Below are 21,812 nucleotides of genomic sequence, written 5' to 3'. Positions count from 1 at the left end.
TCTCCTCCGCCAACTGCACATTTCAAGCCGTTTTTTTATCCTCTTCGGTGGTAGGATTCCGGATTGCCTCTCGATTCACAGCAAAGAGTGATGTGACCATATGCTCTGTTGGGATGCAGCGTGCCACTAAAGCATCCAAATAAAGGCTCCACACTTCTCCTCCAGAACAGGCGAGCCAGAGAGGAGAGGACTTTATCCGAGAGCGCGTAAAAATCTGCAACTTGCAGAAATCCGATCTTTTATTTGGGGATTTTTCTTTCTTTTTTTCTGTCTTTCTTTTTTTCTTTTTTTTTGGTGCAGGCGGACCCGGAGGATACTACTACTACTACTACTACTAATGCTTGCTTTTACCTTGAGAAGCGCATCCAGTTGGATTTAGGCTGCAGTCCACTTCAACTGCATTGGCACAACTGTAAGAAGAAAAAATGTGTGTATTATGAAACTAACTGTGCGCTGGATCTACAGACTAATATCCACAAGTGGGTCGTTTTTCTGCCTTTCAGTCACAGATAACATCACTTCACAAGTACAATGAGACAACGTGGTGGGCTCACCGGAGGGATTGATGCCTGTAGAAGTGCAGTGAGAGAGCAGGACAGGGACTTCCAGAGGGTAGACGAGTGAATGCCGTCTCCGATGTGGAGCTTGTCGCTGTCCGACGCGCGAGTGGTGCTGAAATTTGGATGATGCCTGGCCAGCGATTGCAAGGCTGCCGCTCCCTGCACTTCAACGAGGACAACGGCCGCTTCGTGCTGCTCGCCATCCTCATCCTCCTTTACCTGCTGTGCGGCGCTGCGGTCTTCTCAGCCATAGAGAGGCCCTCGGAGCTGCAGGCTCACGGCCGCTGGAACGGGACGCTCCACAACTTCAGCGAGACCTTCAACATCAGCCTGCAGGACCTCAACTCGTTCCTGCGGGAGTACGAGGCTGCCATCGCCGCCGGGATCCGCGCTGACGCTCTGAGGCCAAGATGGGATTTTACAGGGGCTTTTTATTTTGTTGGAACTGTGGTGTCGACTATAGGTGGGTTGATCTCTGCAGCATGCACCGAACCGAAATTCCCCCTGACCTTTTGGTTGCAGGACTGCTGTCCTCTAAATACATGTTGAAAATCAGATTTAATGATACTAATATATATATATATATGCAATCAAGCACACATGAAGGTTTGCAAAAAGAAACTCCAAGAATGCATGATGATGAACTCCCACCATGAAGACAGCAATTACACAATCTTCTAGTGTGTTGTAGTGTAAATAGTGATAGGATCTGGGACCTCATGTCCTGATAAATGATTAATATTAATATGGTTTCTGTTTGTTGAATAATCAGATCATTACTTTCAGTCTGGATGTCAGCACAACTGGAGCTGCCTCCCTGTGGGCTGCTTCCCTTTCCACTGGCTTACATACAGAATGACAGATTAAAATTTTTGTGTCTTTCTTTTTCTTTTTTTTTTCTTTTTTTCTTTCCCAGTCATGTGTTACAATTTGGCTGTAAGGGGACTTTGGCAACGGGGGCGACATCTGACTCGCCTGCCATTTGGAACGGCACACTCATCCCTGGCTATAGGACAGCACCCATGGGTGCAGTCTCTTTTTGCCACATTTCCGTTCAAACCAACAGGAATGTCAATGAGAAGCCCCTTCTGCTCCCCCACCTCCCCTCCCCTCCATTTAACATTTACTTGTGCAATAGGTCAGAAAAGAGCAAGTGTCCCTCCCAGGGCACCCCGAGGGCCAACGGTGTGGTGCACTGCATGCCTGATGGCTTCACCACGTCACCAACACCAACACCATCACCAGCACATCACACACCCTCACACAGATAGAGGGGAGCGAGTGAGTGAGTGAACGTGAATGGATGAACGAGCAAATGAACACACTCCAGGTAATAATTTGAAGCTGACAGCAGCTGTCTGTCTCTGACCTTGCCCTCAACGCACAAACACACATAGAACTTGATACCCCTGGCACCTCCTGTTAATTGAATACAGCGGCGAGAGGCAGGAGATAAGGAAAACTGATGGCTGTGTTTGGGTGCACGGGGAGAATTGGATCCACCACGAGCAGAGAACCTGTCACACTTTTATTTACTGTAGACCTGTCAGGAGAGCTTTATTGGCTCCTCTACCTCCTGCTCTTAGATACACAAATGCACAGACCTCTCAGGAAGCTTGCGCACTCAGCTCCGTCGAGTCGCGGGAGAGGACCGCGGCAGCTGTGTTTGTGTTCATGTCTGTGGCAGGTTGGAATCCTTTGTACTTTAGTTGTCGTGCAGCATCACCGTCTCTCCCCCCGACAGGGAGATCATATGAACTGACTGCTTGGGGGGAGGAGAAGAAAAAATAAAAATGAAAGGAGAAAAAAAAAAAAAGTGATGTTGAGATTCTCGCTACAGTATTTGTCTTTTTCATATGCTTGCAATGATTTCTGTCTGGAGTTTCATCTAAGCTTTGATCTCCACCCTCCCCAACCCTCTGGCTCGTGTGCTAGTTTTTCCTGCATGTTTGTGAGCCGGTAATATAAAAGGGATTTTAGGGCCTCCCCACTCAACTCTTTATCAGAGTGGCATCCCCTTGTGCACTCTCGACGCTCCTCCCAAACTCTTTCCGCTCCTGACTCTGCTGTGGCATAGGCTTCAAATCAGCAGTGACTCGCTGCTCCCCTTGATGTGCTTCCACAATATCTCTTTGAAGAATGAATGTGAGGCTTTGACCACTCGAGGCAGTCGTATACCTGGGGTTTCGCCCAGGTTCACCGGTCATTCTTGCTCTGCCTGGTGGGTTGTGTTTTCGAATTTCAGAAAATGCCACAGGAAATGTAATGTGAAATGTGTTCTCAACAAAATCAGCTATTTGTTGGCCTTCCTCGGGAGATGGAGTTGCTCATGGAAATACACATTTTTCAGTTTTTTCTGAGCACACCCAAGGCTTCACGTTCAACTTTTCTGAACATAGCTGACATAGAAAATTCACTCTTGACCTTAAAATGGCACTTGAGAAAAACAAGCTCAACACGATGTGGAATTTTCAATCATAACACACAATAGTAGGTCAGTTGTCAAGTGAAGTGTCTCAGCTGACAACAAAACAAGAAATACTGTTTCTAAAGGATGGCGAGGTCAGCCTGTCTGTTGGTTGGGGGCAGTCGTCTACCACTTGTCAACAGAGAGTTTTCTCTGCTATCATGTTGGACATGTTGTCATGGCACTCAATATAGATATCTATGGTCGTGTTTCCCCTCAGCGCTAACAGCAGGTTAAGATTTCTTTGTAAATTATTCTAGTAATACATGTGAAGACAAAATATTATGTTTAAATGGTAGATTTTTTTTCCAGCTAAGGATGGGAACTGATAAGATTCAAGTGTCAATTCTGCTCATTAGTTCAATCCTTTTGTGATTCCCCTTTTGATTCTTGACTGATTTTCAGTTTGGAGAAAAGTAGGCCTGCAGGTTTTCAGCATCAACAAGCTATTTTATATCTCTAAATCTGAACACAGTGTAGAAACAGCGTAGAAGTGGAAGGCAGACAATCTTTTAAGTGAGTGGTGGAAAGCTTAAGGTACATATCCTGAGGTAGTCTCCTAAAGCCCACAGTACTGTGTCAGCTCTGGAGAACAGTCTGACTGCACCTTATAATCATTCAGCTGCAGGGGAAATAAAGGTTCTGGCTTGTTTGTATTCCTTTAAACCAATTATAATCGTCTTTGACAGTGCTGAGCCCAGGATGTAGCGATGGTGCCCCCGCAAAATAGTTTCAGTTAGTTTTCATCTGCACGTGGCAAACACTGCCATTAAAACCACTAATTTATTAAAAGAGCCAAGCATACCTGCCTTATTGCACAGTGAAGTCTTCTTTAAAACTTGCAAATTTCAGGCATGTTTTCAGCTTGCCGTTTGTTGTTGTTGTTTTTGATCACGAAGGGGATTCTGGAAACATGGAGGTAGCAGAAGAACAGAAGAATGCGCAGTGAAAATGACAGACTTATACCCACAGTCTACATTCATTGAGTCACACTAATCTAAGGAGACACAGGCTAATGTGGAAAACGTGTTTCACATGTAAAAAACATACTTTTTTTTTTTTTAAATAAAAAGAAAGAAACAGTAAGTGGCTAAACAAATACAATAAACTCCGGCACTATCAGCCTGCTGTAAATTGCAAAAGTTCTGTTGACCAAATGTTAGCATACTAACAACTAAACAATGCTAGTGATCAAGGTATGTAATATCTGTAAAACACATGGATGTACAAGGAGAGGTGGATACTGCACCGTCACTCAGCCTCGCAACCAAAAGTTCCCAATGGACGTTTGATGCACTGCAAGCATTTTCACTGCTGAGCATCATTATCTGTAAAACTGTCAACAGAACAACTCCATCTACAGCTGGTGTCAGTTATTGTTCTTTGCATTATTGTATTTGAGAAAAGCTATTTCACTTGCGTGACATCATCCCAATTTAAAGCTCATGCCACAAGTTGTACAGAGCAGGTGATGCACAGGCAGGGCCATGTGCAGCGGTCCACAGATTGCAGAAGCTAAGCTATAAAACTTTCCTGAGCTCAGTGACCAATTTTAAACAAGCGTGTCTTTGAGTTAGGCTTCCTGTCCCTGGACGACTTGGTTAAAGTGTCTGGGGTCTCTCAGTCTGGCACGGCAATAGAGCGCTAGTCTTGTTTTTTCGGTCGTCTCATTGAACCGACGCATTGTTTCAGCGTCCAGCTTTTTGGTGGTTTTGCATGTTGGCCTACATTTTTAAACACAGCTTTACTGTTTGCATTCTCATTAAGGAGGGCACAAGAGTCTGCTCAGCAAACAGAGTTTCCATCAATACAAAAGCTATTTATAACCTCCAAGGCTGATTGATAGCTGACGACTGCCAATTAGGACAGCTCTCAGTGGTCGTTTGCGGGCCTGCACGTCGCTCTGCAAGTTGCTGCAGTGACATTTCAGAGAAACGCTTTGTCAGTTTTGAAGTGCTGATGTGGGAATACTTGTAGAAGAATCAAGTGTACTTAGTGATGGCTTTTAACTTGTTGAGACTGAGTGGACAAAGTCAGTTAGGGCAGCTGGTTGTTAGGCAGTTTTCCACATATTATTCAGCTGCAAGTTTGGATCGTGTTCTGGGCTATTTATTCCTGGGGGCAGACTCTGTCCTGCCTCTTCTTGCCCCTGGCAGCTACTGCAGCTCCTTGCTCCATCACACTCATATCCACCCACTCAGACAAGCCACAAAGGCAGACAAGGCAAATAAGACAGTTCAACAAACAGTACACACAAGACACCACATGCAATGTTTGCTTTGTATGAGGCCTGACTTAACCTCATTGTAGTCTTAAAAAACTTGGAAAATGAAGAGAAATGTCACAGAGAGGGGGCTTAAGAGAAGATGAAATACCGCTGTCTGTACAGAGCTGTGCTGCAGTGAGATGACAAGGTGCTCCTCCCTCAGGATACACACAGATCCTGATCATCTCCTCCATCACAATCAACTGGATTGAAATGTGATGCTTAAACCAAATTTCCTCATTAGGCCTTTGGCTTCTGCTTATACTGTTATGAATTGTTTATGCTGGTACTTTATGTAAGAGAGGTGTTGAAGAAGCTGTGTGGTATTTTCTGTGTTGCAATTTATAGCGTTGTATCGGATTGCCTTCGAATTACTTTTCATAATTTATCTTAAAGCTGCACTAATCAATATTTCTGCATTAGTAATGGATCAAATGACTGTGTGTAATGTGAAATGAATCTCCTGCGTCAAACCTAGAAAGAAATGTCACCCCAATCTATAGTCCCCCCAATCAATTCTACATGTGTTAAATCATCTTTCAGCACGTCGTTTCGGTTTTACAGAGCAAAACTTTACTCACTTGGTTCAGTCTCACAGCTCTCGTCTATATTGTTTCCTTGTAGCTATTTTAAACAAACACAAAAAAAAACCCTTCCGTACATTATCTATCCAGCCCCAACAGCAGATGGGAAAAAATAACAAGGTGGAAACACAATGAAGCATATAAAAGGTAAAGGTCTACATTTCCCTCAAGTGTTGGTAGAAACCAAAACAGAGCTAAAAGGAGAGTGATTGTTGGTCTTAATGTCACCAGATCACCTAAAACACAAGTCTGAAGAAATGCTTCCACTGCAGGATTTGCATGTTTGCATGTAACCTTTACAACTTTATAATGAGAATGTATGTCCCCAAGGGATCAATCTTTAACTGACTGGCATCTTACACGTTCTAAATGGAGCATTTTTAGCATCATAAACTTTACAGTGCAGCAACATTTGTAGAGCTTTTAGCATTAGATTAGAGAAGCGTTTAATAAGATATGCAAAATTGTAACATTTCAAATAAAGTCTTTTATGCAACTATACCACCTCTGCAGGGTCAGGCAATTTAGATTTACAATGGCACGACAGAGTGAAACTTCAGAATTGGTTCACTGAGGTTTGTGAGATCATATTTATGTCCAAAATTAGATCTAATGGTATAGTTTCCATATCAGGTCAATATGTGACACTCACCACCGTAGAGCATATGAGAAATCACAACGGATTTCACCAATTCAGCAGTGTGACTACAGATTCCTGTAAATAAGCACTGGATTAGGTCTCGGTGCAGCAAGCTTAGCAGAGCAAGAAGGTTGAGGGTTCAAACCTGCTGGTTGGTTGGAGCCTTTTTTTGTAGAGTCGGCATGTTCTCACTGCGTGGGTTCTCTCTGGCTGCTCTGGCTTCCTCCCATAGTCCAAAGACATGCCTGGTAGGTTAATTGGTGATTGTAAATTGGGTGTAGGGGTGAGTGTGAGAATGCATGGTTGTTATGTCACTTGTAAATAACGATCAATGTGAGAGAAGATTTCAAAAACTAAAGACCACCCATGTCCTCGTCTGCATTTCTGCAGTGTGAGTAAACAATTAGGCCTAATGGCTTAGAGGATATTCCTCTTCTCATCTTCTCGTGCCAATTTAAAAAGTGCTGATTTGGCAGCGGCGTCTCACTGAGTCACGCTTGTGAGCTTTGTGTAACTATTACATGGCTGTCTGACCAGCATCCACGTATCCGGAAGAGAACCACACACCAGTTTGTCCTCTGTACTGTATTGTACTGTACTGCACTTTCTAATTCATGTGCTTCGGAGGTTACAAGACAATGTCACCTCAGCCTGGCGGAGCGTGCGTTTGGCATTTAAGCAGTGTGAAATGTCACATGATAGACTGCGCGGACTCCTGAAGGCAGGCTGTGTTTTTGCTTTGATGTCGTGTTCTTATTTAGATTAACCGCTCTGCGCTGCCTCGCTGGGACAAAACCATCTGTGTTGCTGCTACTGTTGGTGTATGTTATGGATGTGCTTTCAGGAGGTGGATGGGAAAGGTTTGCAATCTGTGAAAGCAAATTCATCACCACGCAGCAATGTTTCAGACTTGTTCTTGTTGTCTGTCTCTCACTTCAGCATTGTCGGGAGACTGTCCCAGACACTGTTGATTCCTACCATCTATCTGCTTTGGACTTTTTCTGCTCATAACTACCACAGTACACTGAGTTATTTGGATTTTTTCACTCACTCATTTTGGTTTTATAGTGAGTTTCTGTGGGGCAGTGTTGCCATTGTGGTACAAAATAGGAGCTTCTCACACTAGACAAACAGTACGCATTACATATTACATGAAAATCACCTTATAGATCCATTTGATGCTGGTCAGTATGCCTCTTCTTTGTTTCTGCTGCTGTCTTTTTTCCCCTCTCTTCTCTTCAGATCTCCTGGGCTACTCTGTGAAATCACAGACTCAGAGGAAATGTCACTGTTAAAAATGGAAAACAGAGGGGCCTTCAGTCACATGAAAGGCTCTAGAGGTCTTTTTAGATTGTGTACAGCGCAGAAATTGTCTCCCGTTGAGCAAGTTCAGCTGAATTGTACCACCACTGAATTGAAGGTCCATATAGCACTATGTTCAAATTACTGGTGAACTCAATGCTGTGCATCATACCTAATTTATGCTTTAAAGCTAATCAATATTTAATATAAGGAAATGAAAAAAATAACTCATGTTGTCTAACTCACAGAGAATAAATACATGAGTTTGGTAGCTGGTTTGGTTGCTATACAGGTCGAGGCAGCTTCTATAGCCTTGAGCAGAGATGAGCAGCAGGCTGCAGAGGTCTTTCGAACTCCACATCTCCTGATTCTTTTCATTTTCAAAATTATAGTCTTTAGTCTCAATTGTGTGCAGGGGCAAGAGACATCACTTGAATACATTTATCAGATTTGGCCCTAGGCCCCTGTCACAGCAGATGTTTTGACTCGGCAAAATGGGAAAAACACAGGTGTTACTAATAACATTACCAGAGTGCTATTTATTTGTCCTCGTGGGTCCCATTACAGTGTCACGGTGAGCCAACATGTATAATACCAGAATAAAAAACTAAATGGAAGTCAACCATCATTAAGTACATCATTAATACCTCTGCTGGTCTACTGTGGCACAACAACATGTCATCTAGGAAAAAGTCTGTTTCATCTAGAGCCACAAAAGGCTTTGCTTTCACGCATGTTCTCAAGACTTCTGAACTTTAATGCATACAATTCATTTTAAGTATATATCCAATTTTTTGCAAATTTCCTGCTCAGGTATAAAAGACACCTAAACTAATATATAATACACAAACCAGCAACTCATTACCAATAATAGCTTGTCTCCTGACACCATATAGATACATTTTCCTCAAACAAAACAAAGTCGACAATCACACCAGCAGCTCTGCGAGTCTAAAGACTGTAAAGAAGAGATGAACCGACTAACTGTGACATTACTGACTGGTTTGTGAGCTAAATCTGAATCTGGTCACCCCCATCTTGCTCATTTGACACACAGAGAGGGGTGGATCTAATTTTAAGCCTTTTACTCAAAATAGGACCATAATTTACAAAATGAAGCTCATGCCATATTCAGAAAGTGTTTAAACTGGCTTTTAAAACCATAAACTCATTAGGAAAATGTTAAACGGGGTAAAAGATAAATAAATAAATAAGAAGTAAGGTAATTTACCCATAGACTCCAATATAATCTGAGTTTTATTTACAACCAGTGGAGTCGCCCCCTGTTGGCTGTTGGAAAGAATGTAGGTTCAGGTTATTTTGGCCTTAGCCTTACATAACGGAACCATTTTCTATTGCTGACATGGTTCTGTGTAGAATGGTCTGACTGCACCAGATTACCATTCTGCTATAGGGGATAAGAATAGCTCTGGTGTGTTTGTATTTCCTTAAGTCACAATCATCAGTCATAATCGTTGGGCTGAGAGCAGGTTGCACGAATAGTTTTCAGTCGAAATTGTGATGGGGGAATTACTTTGGTGGAATATTTGCCTGCAGAGAAATGACTGTTGCCATTAAAGTTGATTAAATTACCCAAAAAAATCCAGCAGAGTTGCTTTACTGCATGATCAAAAACTTCTGCAAAACTTGAAATTTTCAGCACGTAGGTTGAGGTCTGAAGGTTGTTTCTGTTGTTTCTTGTAGCAAAAGGGATTTTGAAAACGATGAGTCAGACTGAGGTCAAAGTAGTCTGACTCACCGGATGTAGATTGTGGGTATAAGTCTGTACCATCTCCATGTTACTGTTTTCAAAATCCCCTTCACTACGGGAAACATCAACAAGCTCTAGACTTGCAACTTACCACAATTCATCCATCCATCCATTACCTATACACCTCTTAATCCTCACTTGGGTCACGGGGGCGCTGGAGTCTATCCCATCTGACTTAGGGCGAAGGCAGAGGACACCCTGGACTGGTCGCCAGTCTATCACAGGGCTACAGCTAGAGACAGACAACCAAGCACACACCAGTTAACCTGGAGAGAACCGCACTGCACAAGGAGAACATGCAAACTCCCCACAGAAAGATCCTGGGCGTCCTAACCGGGATGCGAACCAGGGATCTTCTAGCTGCGAGGCAGCAGTGCTAAACACGAAGTCACCTTGCAGCCTAATTTACCACAAAGAAAATTAGAAATTTTGCTCAAGGTTTGGATCATGCAGTTCAGTAATTTGCAAACATGTCGAGACTTTGGCTTGATGCAGCTGCCAGGTAAAACGTTAGGAGTCATCAAGAGTTATTGCAATTCATCTCAAAGATAACATGAATGTGTGGACCTAATTGCATAGCGATCCATCCACGAGTTGCAGATATATATTCATGTCACAAACACAGGACTAATGATGGTGCTAAATCAAAGAGGCCTTCACCACAAGCACCACAACAAGATGCAGTGCATGGTTTAATACAGGATAAACGGTTGATAGATGGTAAGTCAATGTGTAATTCAAAATGTAGTCAATGATCGACAAGGATAAAAAGGTGGTGATGGTAGTAAAATTGAATAAACTAACTTAAACAAGAACCTAAATTTACAGCCCTAGAAATAAAAATGTACTGTTCCAGATTGGCAGCTTTTATTCATTATCCGTCCACTTCTTTCACTCCCTCAGTTCCTCTCCTTCCTGGGTGCTTCCTGGTGTGGAGAGGAAATCTTAGTGCGTTCGTGTGTTCGTGCATGTGTACGTGTGCGAAAGACAAACCTGCTGAGAGGCACAGGCTTCAATAAATCCCCATCATAGTTAACTGCTGTCGTACAGGATGGCTGTACACACCTCTGTGCTCTGTCGCAGCGGGTCATAAATCTGCCCTGACTTGCTAAGGCGTACGCTCGCCTCCGTACAGTCAGTCACACACTCAAATGATCATGGCCAAGTGATACCAAGATCATTTTAGAGGACACAGCAAATTCGCCGGGCTTCCTCCCCCTCCTTAAACTGATTAGCATTTCACTGATTCTGCTCTTTGCACCGGCGAGGCAAAGAGGGGATAAAGTCTTCCTGCTCTTTGCTCTGCTGTCTCCTGACATGCTCCCTGTCATGGGTTAATTCTGACAGACATTCTAGGTTTGATTCTGGTGTTCATATTTTGATCATCATCAGTTTCTCAGACAGCCCAATTTGCACCACGGCTGAAGTCGCTGCTGACTTGCAGGTATGAGAGTTGAAACTTTCCCCATAAGCAGAAAAGTCTGTCTCCTGAAAGTTTAGTATGGTTTGGCAACATTCCACGCTGGAAAATCAGACACACACAGTTGGAGTGCTGGCATGAGCGTTGGCATGTTGCGTTTTAGCAGTTCCATTCCTACACCAGAAGAACGTTTACCAGCACGTTGGGGTCATGTATATAAATAGTTATCAATGGTAATAAGCCACAGCAAGTTGGTGAACAGATTTGGCAGTCGTCCATCTGCCTCCTTGTAAGAAGGAGGGGCTGAGAGCAGAGAGAAGCAGTTCGACATGCTGCAATGTTGCATCGTTCAAACGGCTACATGCAAACAACACAGCGGAATATAATTAAAACAGTTTGACCTACTGTCAGATCTGAGATTAATCAAAATCCTCTCAAACTTGATCACCTTCCTTTGAGCCTCGGGGACTAAAAAAAGAGCAAACACAATCACAGAGCCTCTGCACTGAAGAGGCACACGTTAATTCTGAGCATGACCTTGAATCAGTAAGATGGTCGATCATCATGATTAGATTACAACCTGAACAAAAAAATTGACAGAGCACTATGTCATCCCCACAGCCTGAGATCATAGATCACACAGCGGGAGTTATACATATTACACAATCTAATCTGAATTAGAGAAAAATCATGCTCTTGATTCTCCTTTATTTAGAGAATAATGTTCTTTGAGCAAAAAAAAAAACAAAAACAAAAAAAGAGCTTCTTTGGGAATCTACAACCGTGTAGCTCAGCTGACCGGAGCTCAACCGCACTGCCCCAAACACACCACCGAGCTAATGATTGCACTTGTGTTTTTTTTTTTTTTTTTTGCCAGCCAGCCAGCGTATGAACTGAAATCACTCAAGCAACAGGCCTCCTTCCTTACACGAAACACATCAGTGTTTTGCCACTTGGACGCACTGAGTTGGCATACATTTCGATTCATAATGAAAGAATGATTATCCTTGAAAAACACTGATCACACATAGCTGAAAATATACTGTCCCCGTGCCAGCGTTCACAAATTATTCCGCTACCTCCAGGCTGGTTGCCTCTGGCAGAGTCAGACGGTCCCAGACTCATAGTGGGCACATTCAGTTAATAGAAAGTAAAAAATTATTTAATTTGTGGGCAACAGAGCATTGCTTCATCATTCCTCTAAGACAGCTTTCTGCGGTTTCTCTATGTATGATCCAAGATCATTACTGCAGCTGTCAGTAACTTAGCAGTCTCTGACAGAGATTGAGGTTTGTTTTTTTTTTCTGCACAGCCTTAAATTTCAGGGATTCATGCTTTTACATTAGCAGCAATGAAAGACCATTAAATCGAACGTGTGCTGAAGCTCAAGCATTCATTTCCTGCTGGTTTCTTATTTGGTTGTTTTCATGCAGTAGCTAAAACAATCTGAGGCAGAGCTATGAAAGGCATACAGTAGTATTTTCATGACCATATCTGTATGATCTATTAGCTGAACATAGAGGTTTATCACCTTGATCTGAGGATGATAGAGTTTCAAAAGCTCCACCTGGACAGGTGTGTTTACCCTGGGGAATAAAACATGAGGGCTTTATGTACCTAAGCTTTTATTCAAACATTGACCGTGCATACGGTACAAGATAATAGGAGGCACAAGGACACAGCCTTTAGATCCATCAGACAGACGCTATTAATCTGATGAGAGAACGACTCCTCAGTCACACGAAAGGACAAAATCTCTGTTACTGTTTGCAGATGAACGATGAATGAATCTTAATTTCATTTTTGCTCCTTTAAACCCAGACTCCACTATCTGTGCGCAGTCTTTTCGGTAGTTTAAAAAAAAAAAATCCTGCAAAGATGAAAAACAGATTGAAAAATGAAGACAAAGGGATACATGTTGGTGCGGATCCAAAGAGAATGCAGCATTTTTTTTCTGACAACAAATCAATACAGACCACGGTGGAGTCATAAGTGCTCCTGGCTCTCTTCGCCAATGAATTAACAACCAAGATACAATTTAAAAAAAAAAAAAAAAAAGAGAGAATGAATTCATTTTTGAGGGGGTCAAATTATTTAGAAAATAAGAAGGTATGAGCAGGTTTGAGTTACGCTATGACTTCTTACAGTGTATATACAAGCTGTTACTCCTTTATCGACCTGCTTTAATGAATGTTACCCGCATGGTTCTTTATGGGCACATCAGTCCAATATGTCTTATTCTTGTGCAGCACAGGACGCTCATTACCAGCGCTCTGACATGATGGGCAGATAACATTAATGCGTTGCCTATATTGTGTGTGGGTGAGCTGGGTGTGATCTTCAAAGTGGTATTGTTTTGCTTGGGGGCCTCATTTTGTTGCACGTCTCGGCTTTGGGTGTTTATGTTTCTTTTTTTCTCATCTAATATTATAGTTTTAATTTGTGCATGCAGTGTGCAGATGCAATAATATCCCCAGAACTAAACTTGGCAACACGTGACCTATTCTTTTTTGTAGAACTGGCAGCATAGTGTGAACGTTCTCGTCGTTGTGCCAGTAATGTTGGCGGCTCCTCAGCAGATGGTGCGGCAGTGATGTCTCAGGTCTGGCCATGTTGCTGCTTCCTCGGCCCTCTGTCCTTCTCTGTGGACCCCCGCCACGCCGCGCCCGTGACTAATGATTTCCTGTTCGTCACAGAAACAGAGTCATCAGAGGGACAGGCATGCGTGGCGTTTTCTGCTGCTGCCCTTATCAGGCCAATTTAAGACTGTTCCCACTAGTGGGACACACTTGGTTCGACTGGGAGCTTGTTTTCTGAGGGCATTCATTTGGGGACGTGGGGCAGTAGGACGCAGAGATTGGGTTTTGGGTTTTTTTTGGGTTTGCAAGTCAGTCAGATAATGAATTTCTGGGTCCATTTTCAAGGCTTCAGGGAGTTGTGGGGGAGGATATTGTCTTTAGTGACCTTCAGATTCAATACTGCTTAGAAAGACGAGTGAATGTAGAATACACGTCCTTCACAGATATGTAGACACATGACCCGGAGGGCTTTTAGCGGCTCTCATCTGGGTATCCATTAGGAGATTTACATACGTATAATAACTCTATTTTGTATTTTTCCTGTATTGTTCCCCCAGTATCTTCTTAGCTATTGCAATTCAGACTTTCTCTTATATTCCTAGGTGAACTCATCCATAGCCCGAGCCGACTGCCTGAACATGAGACCGAAATGTGCTCTGCTATACGACACCTGGCTTTGTGAGGCTATTTCCCACTAAACCGAATCAATACGTCTTTTTTTAGGCCACTTTGTTTTGTAAAAAGCTGCCAAGTGGGCTTTGATCAATTCTGACACCAGCTCCAAGGTGAGCTGCACTAACTCCACACCAGGCTTGAACAAATTATTTCACCGTTATTGTCTTAGTAGTCCTAATAGTTTCAGCAATTAATTAATGTATCCAATTAGCATTTGGACTGCTCGCGAGCGCTTCCAATTAGAAATAATGTGCCTAAATCGGCAGTTTAAAATGAATAGACTGCTGCAGCTGATTCCTCTTTGCTTGCAGACCTTCATTGTTGCACTGGGCAACCTGTGCCTTCATTATCATGAACATGGGAACAGTAGTTTATTTTGAGTCAATCCCACATACACAAGCTTGCTGTCCTAAATACTAACTAGTGCACCAAACCCTCAGCTGAAAATGGTCTGGAACAAACACGCCGTTTACTCCTCAAACATGCCGTTTACTCCTGTTTGAGTAACATTTACTTAAAGCTAGTGTGCAGCTGTTTCAGGAAATTGTTATGCTTTTAAAGTAATAAAACATTATATTTGTGACATCAATATATATTAGGTCGAGCAACATTATCATTCGTTTCGAGTTGTGTTTCTGACCAATGGGAGCTACAAACCCAATATTCACTCTTCTTTTAGCTCTGTTTTTGGTCTCTACCAACTACTGAGACATATATCTGGATCATTATGTGCTATATGTACCTTTTAGTGTTTTTTATTATAATATATATATATATATATTAATTCAACTGTCTTTTTCGTTTTGCTAAAGTTAGAAGATGGGATTGATGGGAACAGTTGGGCAAAATCAAAACCTTAAAGTTTCAGGCCTCACATTAAGAGCTTCAATCGAAATCCAATAAAACACTCATTAGAGCAGATGGGAGCTGTGGAGATGCATGATAATTATCTGCGGGCTCGTCTCAGTGAGCAGACCCTTTTACATTACACATAACTGTTTGATCAACTGTCCTTATAAAAACCTTGGTTATAGAAGTTTTAAAGATTTACGTCCTCAGTAGGAAGTAATGGGTTTTGAGCTGACTGCCACACACTGGGTAGAAAATTTGGAAAGTATTGAGGAATGTCGTTACACACGTTAACTAAATGTCGTTAGTTTTGACATTTTGAGGACCTGTTGATAGTAACCAAAATACTGGATATGTCACGTCTTATATTTAAACCATGAAGCAATCTCCAATGTCACTTTTGTGAACGCTTCTATGTGTTTATTCAGTTTTTTCATTAAACAAACTTCTACAGAATATGCACGTTGCATCATTTTTCACCCCCTGAGCTTTGGAGTGATCGAACAGTGCCCTTTATAGGTTATTTAATCGCTGCTGTTAAGTCCTTTGTGCCGCCAACTCTCCAGATAATGAAATGACTCTTGCAGATTTTGCACAGTTCAGAGTGGCTCTTCGGTGTAAAATCTGACAATTGATTGCTGCTCAGAGGCGAGCGGTTTGCTAAGTGGAGCAAATGAAATGGAGAGCATTCATGAAGCCCATCAATATATCTATTAGCATCACCCTCAGTAATTCGTGGGATTTGTTTAGACCCCAAATTTACTACACGCCTTAATGAACCACTGCAATTTGCCACTGGACTGTAATGAGAGCTGCTCAGTCTAAATTGTGTCAGCTCTCTGATAGCTGCTCAGCACATGTGATTTACACTCAGTGATAAAAGCCAACCTAAATACTGAATTCACTACGGTCAAAATCTATTTTTGTCTTTCCCTCCCCTATTTCATTTCCCCAAAGCACCTTCTTCTACTCTTAAAACTGTCAAATGGTAATTAATGGATACTAATGGCATCATTTCCATCACGTTCCTTCTGGTTGAATCTCTAGTGTGTAATTATGTGTGTAGGCATCATTAACCATTAGAACATAACATCATTTTCTCTGTTGAGTCGAGCATATTTTATTTAATGTTACTGAATAAATACTCTCCCAGGGCTCTGATTGAATCAGATCTTCACACATATGATTTCTGGCCTTGTCAAGTTCTGCTGAATGAAATGACTCATCTCGGCTCGGACGCAGTGTCGACCGAGGTCAGCAGCGGGACCACAGTCTGGAGACTTCAGCTGGAACGTGTCATTGAGAATTTTAAATGAAGAAATCCAAGTAACAAAGAGTTTGCCTCTTGGTTTTAGCTTGCCCACCCTTTGCTTTGTGTTCTTGTTCTGTTTTCACTAATGCATCTTGACACAGTAGTCTGGAGTAATGGCTCTGAAATGCTACACTGAATCGATGCCCGGTGCCTTTTCCTCTCTTAGGTAATTTACTTGGTAATGAGAGACGGTGCGGAAGACTGTCTCCCCGTGCGCTGAGGAGATGTAATCTGTTTTCCCTATGATTCAGTTGGGTTTGAGAGACTTGGGCTTATAATTAATTAACTATGAAACAGCGAAATAGGATTTCACTGAAGGGGCTTAATTTGGGTAATCGCTGCCCTTCACCTTTCTGTCACCCTGGGTCGCTTTTGTCTCGGTTACTCAGCGTGTTCACGATTACAAAGCAGATATTTCGACATCTGTAGCGAGGTGTAAAACCTACACAGGTCTTGTCCGTCTGTGCTTGTGAGGCGGTAAAGTGTGTGTACATGTGTGGACATGTAGGGGTTATATTCCCTCTTGTCTATAAAACAATCTGTATCAATCAGCGCTGATCTAAATGACCCAACATGTCAACAGCAAACCCGCATGAGAGTGGTTTTCAGTGCTGGAGATAAGGTCAAAAAAGCCATTTTGGCTATCATAAAGGAAGTATTGTCTAGATATTGATGTCATTTATTACCTGACAAGGATGGTTGCTGGAAAAAGGGGGGAAAGTGCTGCCCTAATGCTCTGAGAAGACTGAAATGGAGGATAGCCATGATGGAAAAATCAATTAACCTTGGCCTGGAAGTGAATTGGTTGATCTTTCAGCACGATTTTATTTGTTGACAAATATACCATCTGGTGTTGTGTGGATAAGGGGCGTGACATTGTCTGTGTGCTTAAGTTTGTGTGCATGTTGCTGCTCACACTGGCCCTGAGACAGGAATATGAGGGATGGACGTATGCATGCACGCATCCATGTAATGAATACATACGGGAGCAGAACATTTGCACAGGAAAAATCACACATCAGGAGATATAGGGAGTGCAAGAGGTCTAATGTCAGTGCATATGTGTGTATCTGCAGTTTGAAGCTTCCACAATTAGATGTTTTAGAATATACATGATTGTTTTGTAATGATAAGATCACTTGTGCGGAGTTTGGAATTTTACCCAACATATATCGTCATGGTTGTTGAAAAAGCTTATGCAATTACAATATCAGTCTGTTAGTCACTGCTGTTTGTCTGGTATTGAGTAGAATTCAATTATATTTTACACTGAGATCAAGCCCTGTACATTGTATTTTGCCCTGTCGGTTTATTCAATTAGAAAAACATACTGAGGTAAATGATTGTTTTTGTAAATTATTTTTTACATCTCCTCTTTGCTAATGGAGGCAGTTGAAACGCTTAAAGAATTTATAATATTATTTGGTTCCGATGCTAAACTACACTGCACTCAGACACCGATCAGCGAATGTTAACTTCAGAGCTGCACCTGTGACACTCCTCCAGACTGAGAAGTGCTCCTTGAACATGCAGCAAAATCCGTAAACATCCCCTCCTCTAATAGCTCCTTCCTCAGCTGGAACACTCAGTCAAACTGACTAAGAACTCAGAAGATAGCAGGAAGCCAAACCACGAAGCTGAGGGGGGGAAAAAAAAAAAAAACATATTCAGAGGGCTTACCAAAGCTTATTCCTAGCATCCTCCTCCTCTCTCTATACCCCTAAGTCCTTCATTTTTGCAGTATGACCAACAGCAATAAACAGCATATTTAAAACGGTATGTAAACATATGCTGTATATACAGTCTCGTGAGGGTTTTCAGTATGCAAATTGCTTATATATATATATATAAATGTATGATAATGTGATCTTAACCTATTTTCTTGAACTACAGTACCATTGCATGTATTAAAACACGTGCCTGCATTCAGTAATTCCTCTTTTTAAAGGCATCTTTTGCCGAAAATCAAGTTGTTTGTCCTGTTTACCGGTCGATATTGGATTTTTTTATATGCTGAAGAACATATTGTGCACAAAACAAGCACTCAACACCATGGCTGAGCATTTTCATCTTGAAACTACAGTGTACCAGTCTCAAAAACAAGGATTCCGACTTCCAGGGTTTCACATGTAACAAACCTAAGGAAAGGTGGGGCTTTCCGTGTCATTACTATTCTTCAGAATCGGTTTTAATCTCAAATGTAAGTCTGAATCACTCTAATATTAAAACATGCCATTTTGCAGCATTTTTAGTTTTACAGTGTTTGAGCCACTGGTGAGCTGGTGTGCTCAAGCTGCAGCGAGCCAGGAGAGATAGGTGCAGATAGAGCAGACACTTTATGGATCTTCATATTCTAAAAGAAGCAACAGTGTCGAGTTACACCTAAACTATTTTCAAAGGAAAAAAAGGGATTATTTTCCTGGGGGGAAAAAAAATGTTTTGGAAGGTCAAATCAGTGACTACAGAGAAGTTTTAATCATAAGCAGTTTACTGAGTTCCTTCTTTGGTCTGCATTTAATAAATATAATACAAGCTTAACATGAGCAATATTTTGTGATTTTCCCTCATTCTCTTTTACTTCACATCATATAGCTGAATTTACAATGCAAAACACAATATTAGAGTCCATTATTTGACTTTGCTTCCAATCATCTTCCAGTAAAAAGCCTATACTCCTGCATCACTGCCAAAATAAACTATTACCTAGTATTTTCTGCAATTTTTTTGATGGTATAGCGCTCAATCTCCTCCCTTGCCTCGTTTCTAATCATTGAATTACTGAGAAAATATGTTTAAAAGTATGATTTAAACCTCACTTATCGCTTCCCTTGTCTCAAACAAGAGATGTAATTTCCTGTGAGGAACCTTCAGACATCTTGTGAGTGAAAATCTGTGTTTTGCTTCAGTTTCGGGATTTAATATATTTGTTCTGTCTCTGCAGGTTTTGGGATGTCAACGCCTGTGACGATTGCAGGCAAGGTGTTCCTGATCTTTTACGGGCTCCTGGGCTGCGCTGCCACCATCCTCTTCTTTAACCTCTTCCTGGAGCGCATCATCACGCTCCTGGCCGTGGTGATGAAGGCCGTGAGGGAGCGACGAATCAGGAACAGCGGTCTGCTCCCGCCAGGCATCCGCCACGACTTCTCGGCCTACTCCCTCCCGGGATGGAAACCCTCAGTGTACCATGTGATGCTGATCCTCGGTCTGTCAGCCATCACCATCTCTTGCTGTGCGTCGGCCATGTACACCCCGGTGGAGGGTTGGGCTTACCTAGACTCACTTTACTTCTGCTTCGTCTCCTTCAGCACCATCGGCTTTGGGGATTTTGTGAGCAGTCAGAACGCGGTGTATGAATACCAAAGCCTCTACGGGTTGGCCAACTTCTTCTTCATGCTAATGGGCGTGTGCTGCATCTACTCGCTGTTCAACGTCATTTCTATTGTCATCAAGCAGGTGCTCAATTGGATGCTGGAGAAAATGAGCTGCTTGTTTTGCCAGCGCTGCAATAAGGCGAATGCCTTCCTGAGCAGACGCAATGCCATCCGCCCGGGTTCCAAAACCCGCCAGAGTCGGTTTGACAAGCCCGACTCAGACGGACCCTGTGATAGTGACACTGAGGGACGCAGACTATCAGGGGAGATGATCTCCATGAAAGACCTGGCAGCCTCTAACAAGGTGTCTCTGGCCATCATGCAGAAGCAGCTGTCTGAATCTGCCAACGGATATCCCAGGACAGTCTGTGGCAGCTCACGCCACAATGGTTTCTCTGGGGGGGTCGGTGCCCTGGGTATCATGAACAACAGGCTGGCGGAGACGAGTAACTCCAGGTAGAGGACAAAGTGAGACAGAAAGTACGGGAGCTCTTTATTCTCTCAAACCGCGAGGTTGAATGCCATACGAAAACACAAGGCTTCTAGAGGGACTGTCAGTGTAACTTGTTATGCATGATACATATGATTTTTGATACTTTTGGTTGGAATTACAAGCCTGTGGTGATAAAAACAGGGAATGGAGGTGGTGATTTCAGTGAAGATTTGATGACGATGATGGCATGAAGAGAGAACCACAGAGTCATCTAAAAAAAACATAAGTTGATGTGGAAGCATGGGGACCACCCATCACTCATTTCATCAACCTCAAACAAGAACAAACCACTGGAAATCTCTGAAATATCAGTGTTAGTCTGCAGAATAAATAGCCTGCTATGCTCGCTCAATATATGAGACTTATACAACTGTAATGTGCCGTAAAGGAGCCAAGGGAAGTGTAGGGTCCAGTCTTTACCGTTTCAAGGGGTTTGCCAGTTTATTTGAATGTATATACTGAATGCTGATATAGACAAATGTAATCGCTGAATGATATAGCACATACTGATCTATGCATTATACTTCTCATGCATTTTTGCACCATTTCTAGACCTTCCATTGATTGCGCAAACCCCCCCCTTTTTTTTTGGTCCAGTTCTATCCTCAGGTGATTGCTTTCATTTCTGGGGGAGGAAGCAGAATTTTGTAAGTGTGGCCAAGATGTAGCTGATTTGAACAGCGCGGTAGTAAAGGATTTTACAGGGCAACACAAACAGGCTACAAAGAGTTATTTCCTATTCCTCAAGATGGAGGAAAGAGCAGAGTTGAAGAATGAAAATCCATTTCTCGTGAGAGAGGAACTGGCCTCCTTATCAGCTAAGAACATGCTTCGGCGGCCAAAGACTTTGACTTGAAGGGTAAAAGAAGGCACCTTCTAACTCTTTCTCTCTTTTTCAAGCTTACGGCTGTGTGCGAGGAAAATAAACGATAAAGGCAATGTTGTCATTACTTCTTTGAATGCAGGATATAGACATGTGTTGGTAAAACAGAGCAAATGAGGAACGGGAGTGAAATGTAAGGAAGTAAATTATAGCTGTTTTTATCCCGCGGGCACATTATGTTAAACGATGCAGATTGAAAGTAGCCGGGTCAATCTCAGATGCTGGAGTGGAAAACAAAACCCTGAAGGATTTTCTCACTTGCACTGATTTATTATTGTGAGGATTTTCTGTTTTTCATCACGGGACACATCTTTGCATTTCTGAGTTTCTCTCTGTTTAAAGAAAAAAAAAACGTCCGCAGAGGCTGATTTTCTCTTGATTTCAGTGTAAACACACAGCCGAGGTTTAATAGATGGATGGTGTTTGCGGCGGATATGGTGCTACCCTGTCAGGATAAACGATCAACGTCCTTGTTGCAGGCAACTATCTCTTAGAAAAGCGTCGGTGATTTAAAACCACGGGATGGTGTCTGATGTTTGCAAACTGCAAGACAAGAGGAGGAGACAGTGATAGTTAAACACCGGAAGATGTTGATGAAGCAGGGAAGGTGCTGGTGACAGTGGTAGATGTAGAGGAGGTA

General features: G+C 42.4%; 1 protein-coding gene across 1 annotated transcript; it reads left to right on the top strand.

Moving 5' to 3' along the window:
- Positions 1 to 683: 683 nt before the first annotated feature.
- Positions 684 to 20,256, top strand: kcnk12 (potassium channel, subfamily K, member 12). The gene is made up of 2 exons (XM_008282970.1): positions 684 to 1,023; positions 19,367 to 20,256. Exons 1-2 carry the CDS (start codon positions 684 to 686, stop codon positions 20,254 to 20,256), a joined length of 1,230 nt encoding a protein of 409 aa, XP_008281192.1.
- Positions 20,257 to 21,812: the final 1,556 nt, after the last annotated feature.

Source organism: Stegastes partitus, unplaced genomic scaffold (genome assembly GCF_000690725.1).
Source record: "Stegastes partitus isolate 25-593 unplaced genomic scaffold, Stegastes_partitus-1.0.2 Scaffold292, whole genome shotgun sequence".
Classification (NCBI taxonomy): domain Eukaryota; kingdom Metazoa; phylum Chordata; class Actinopteri; family Pomacentridae; genus Stegastes; species Stegastes partitus.
This window is presented reverse-complemented; position numbering and strand designations above follow the sequence as displayed.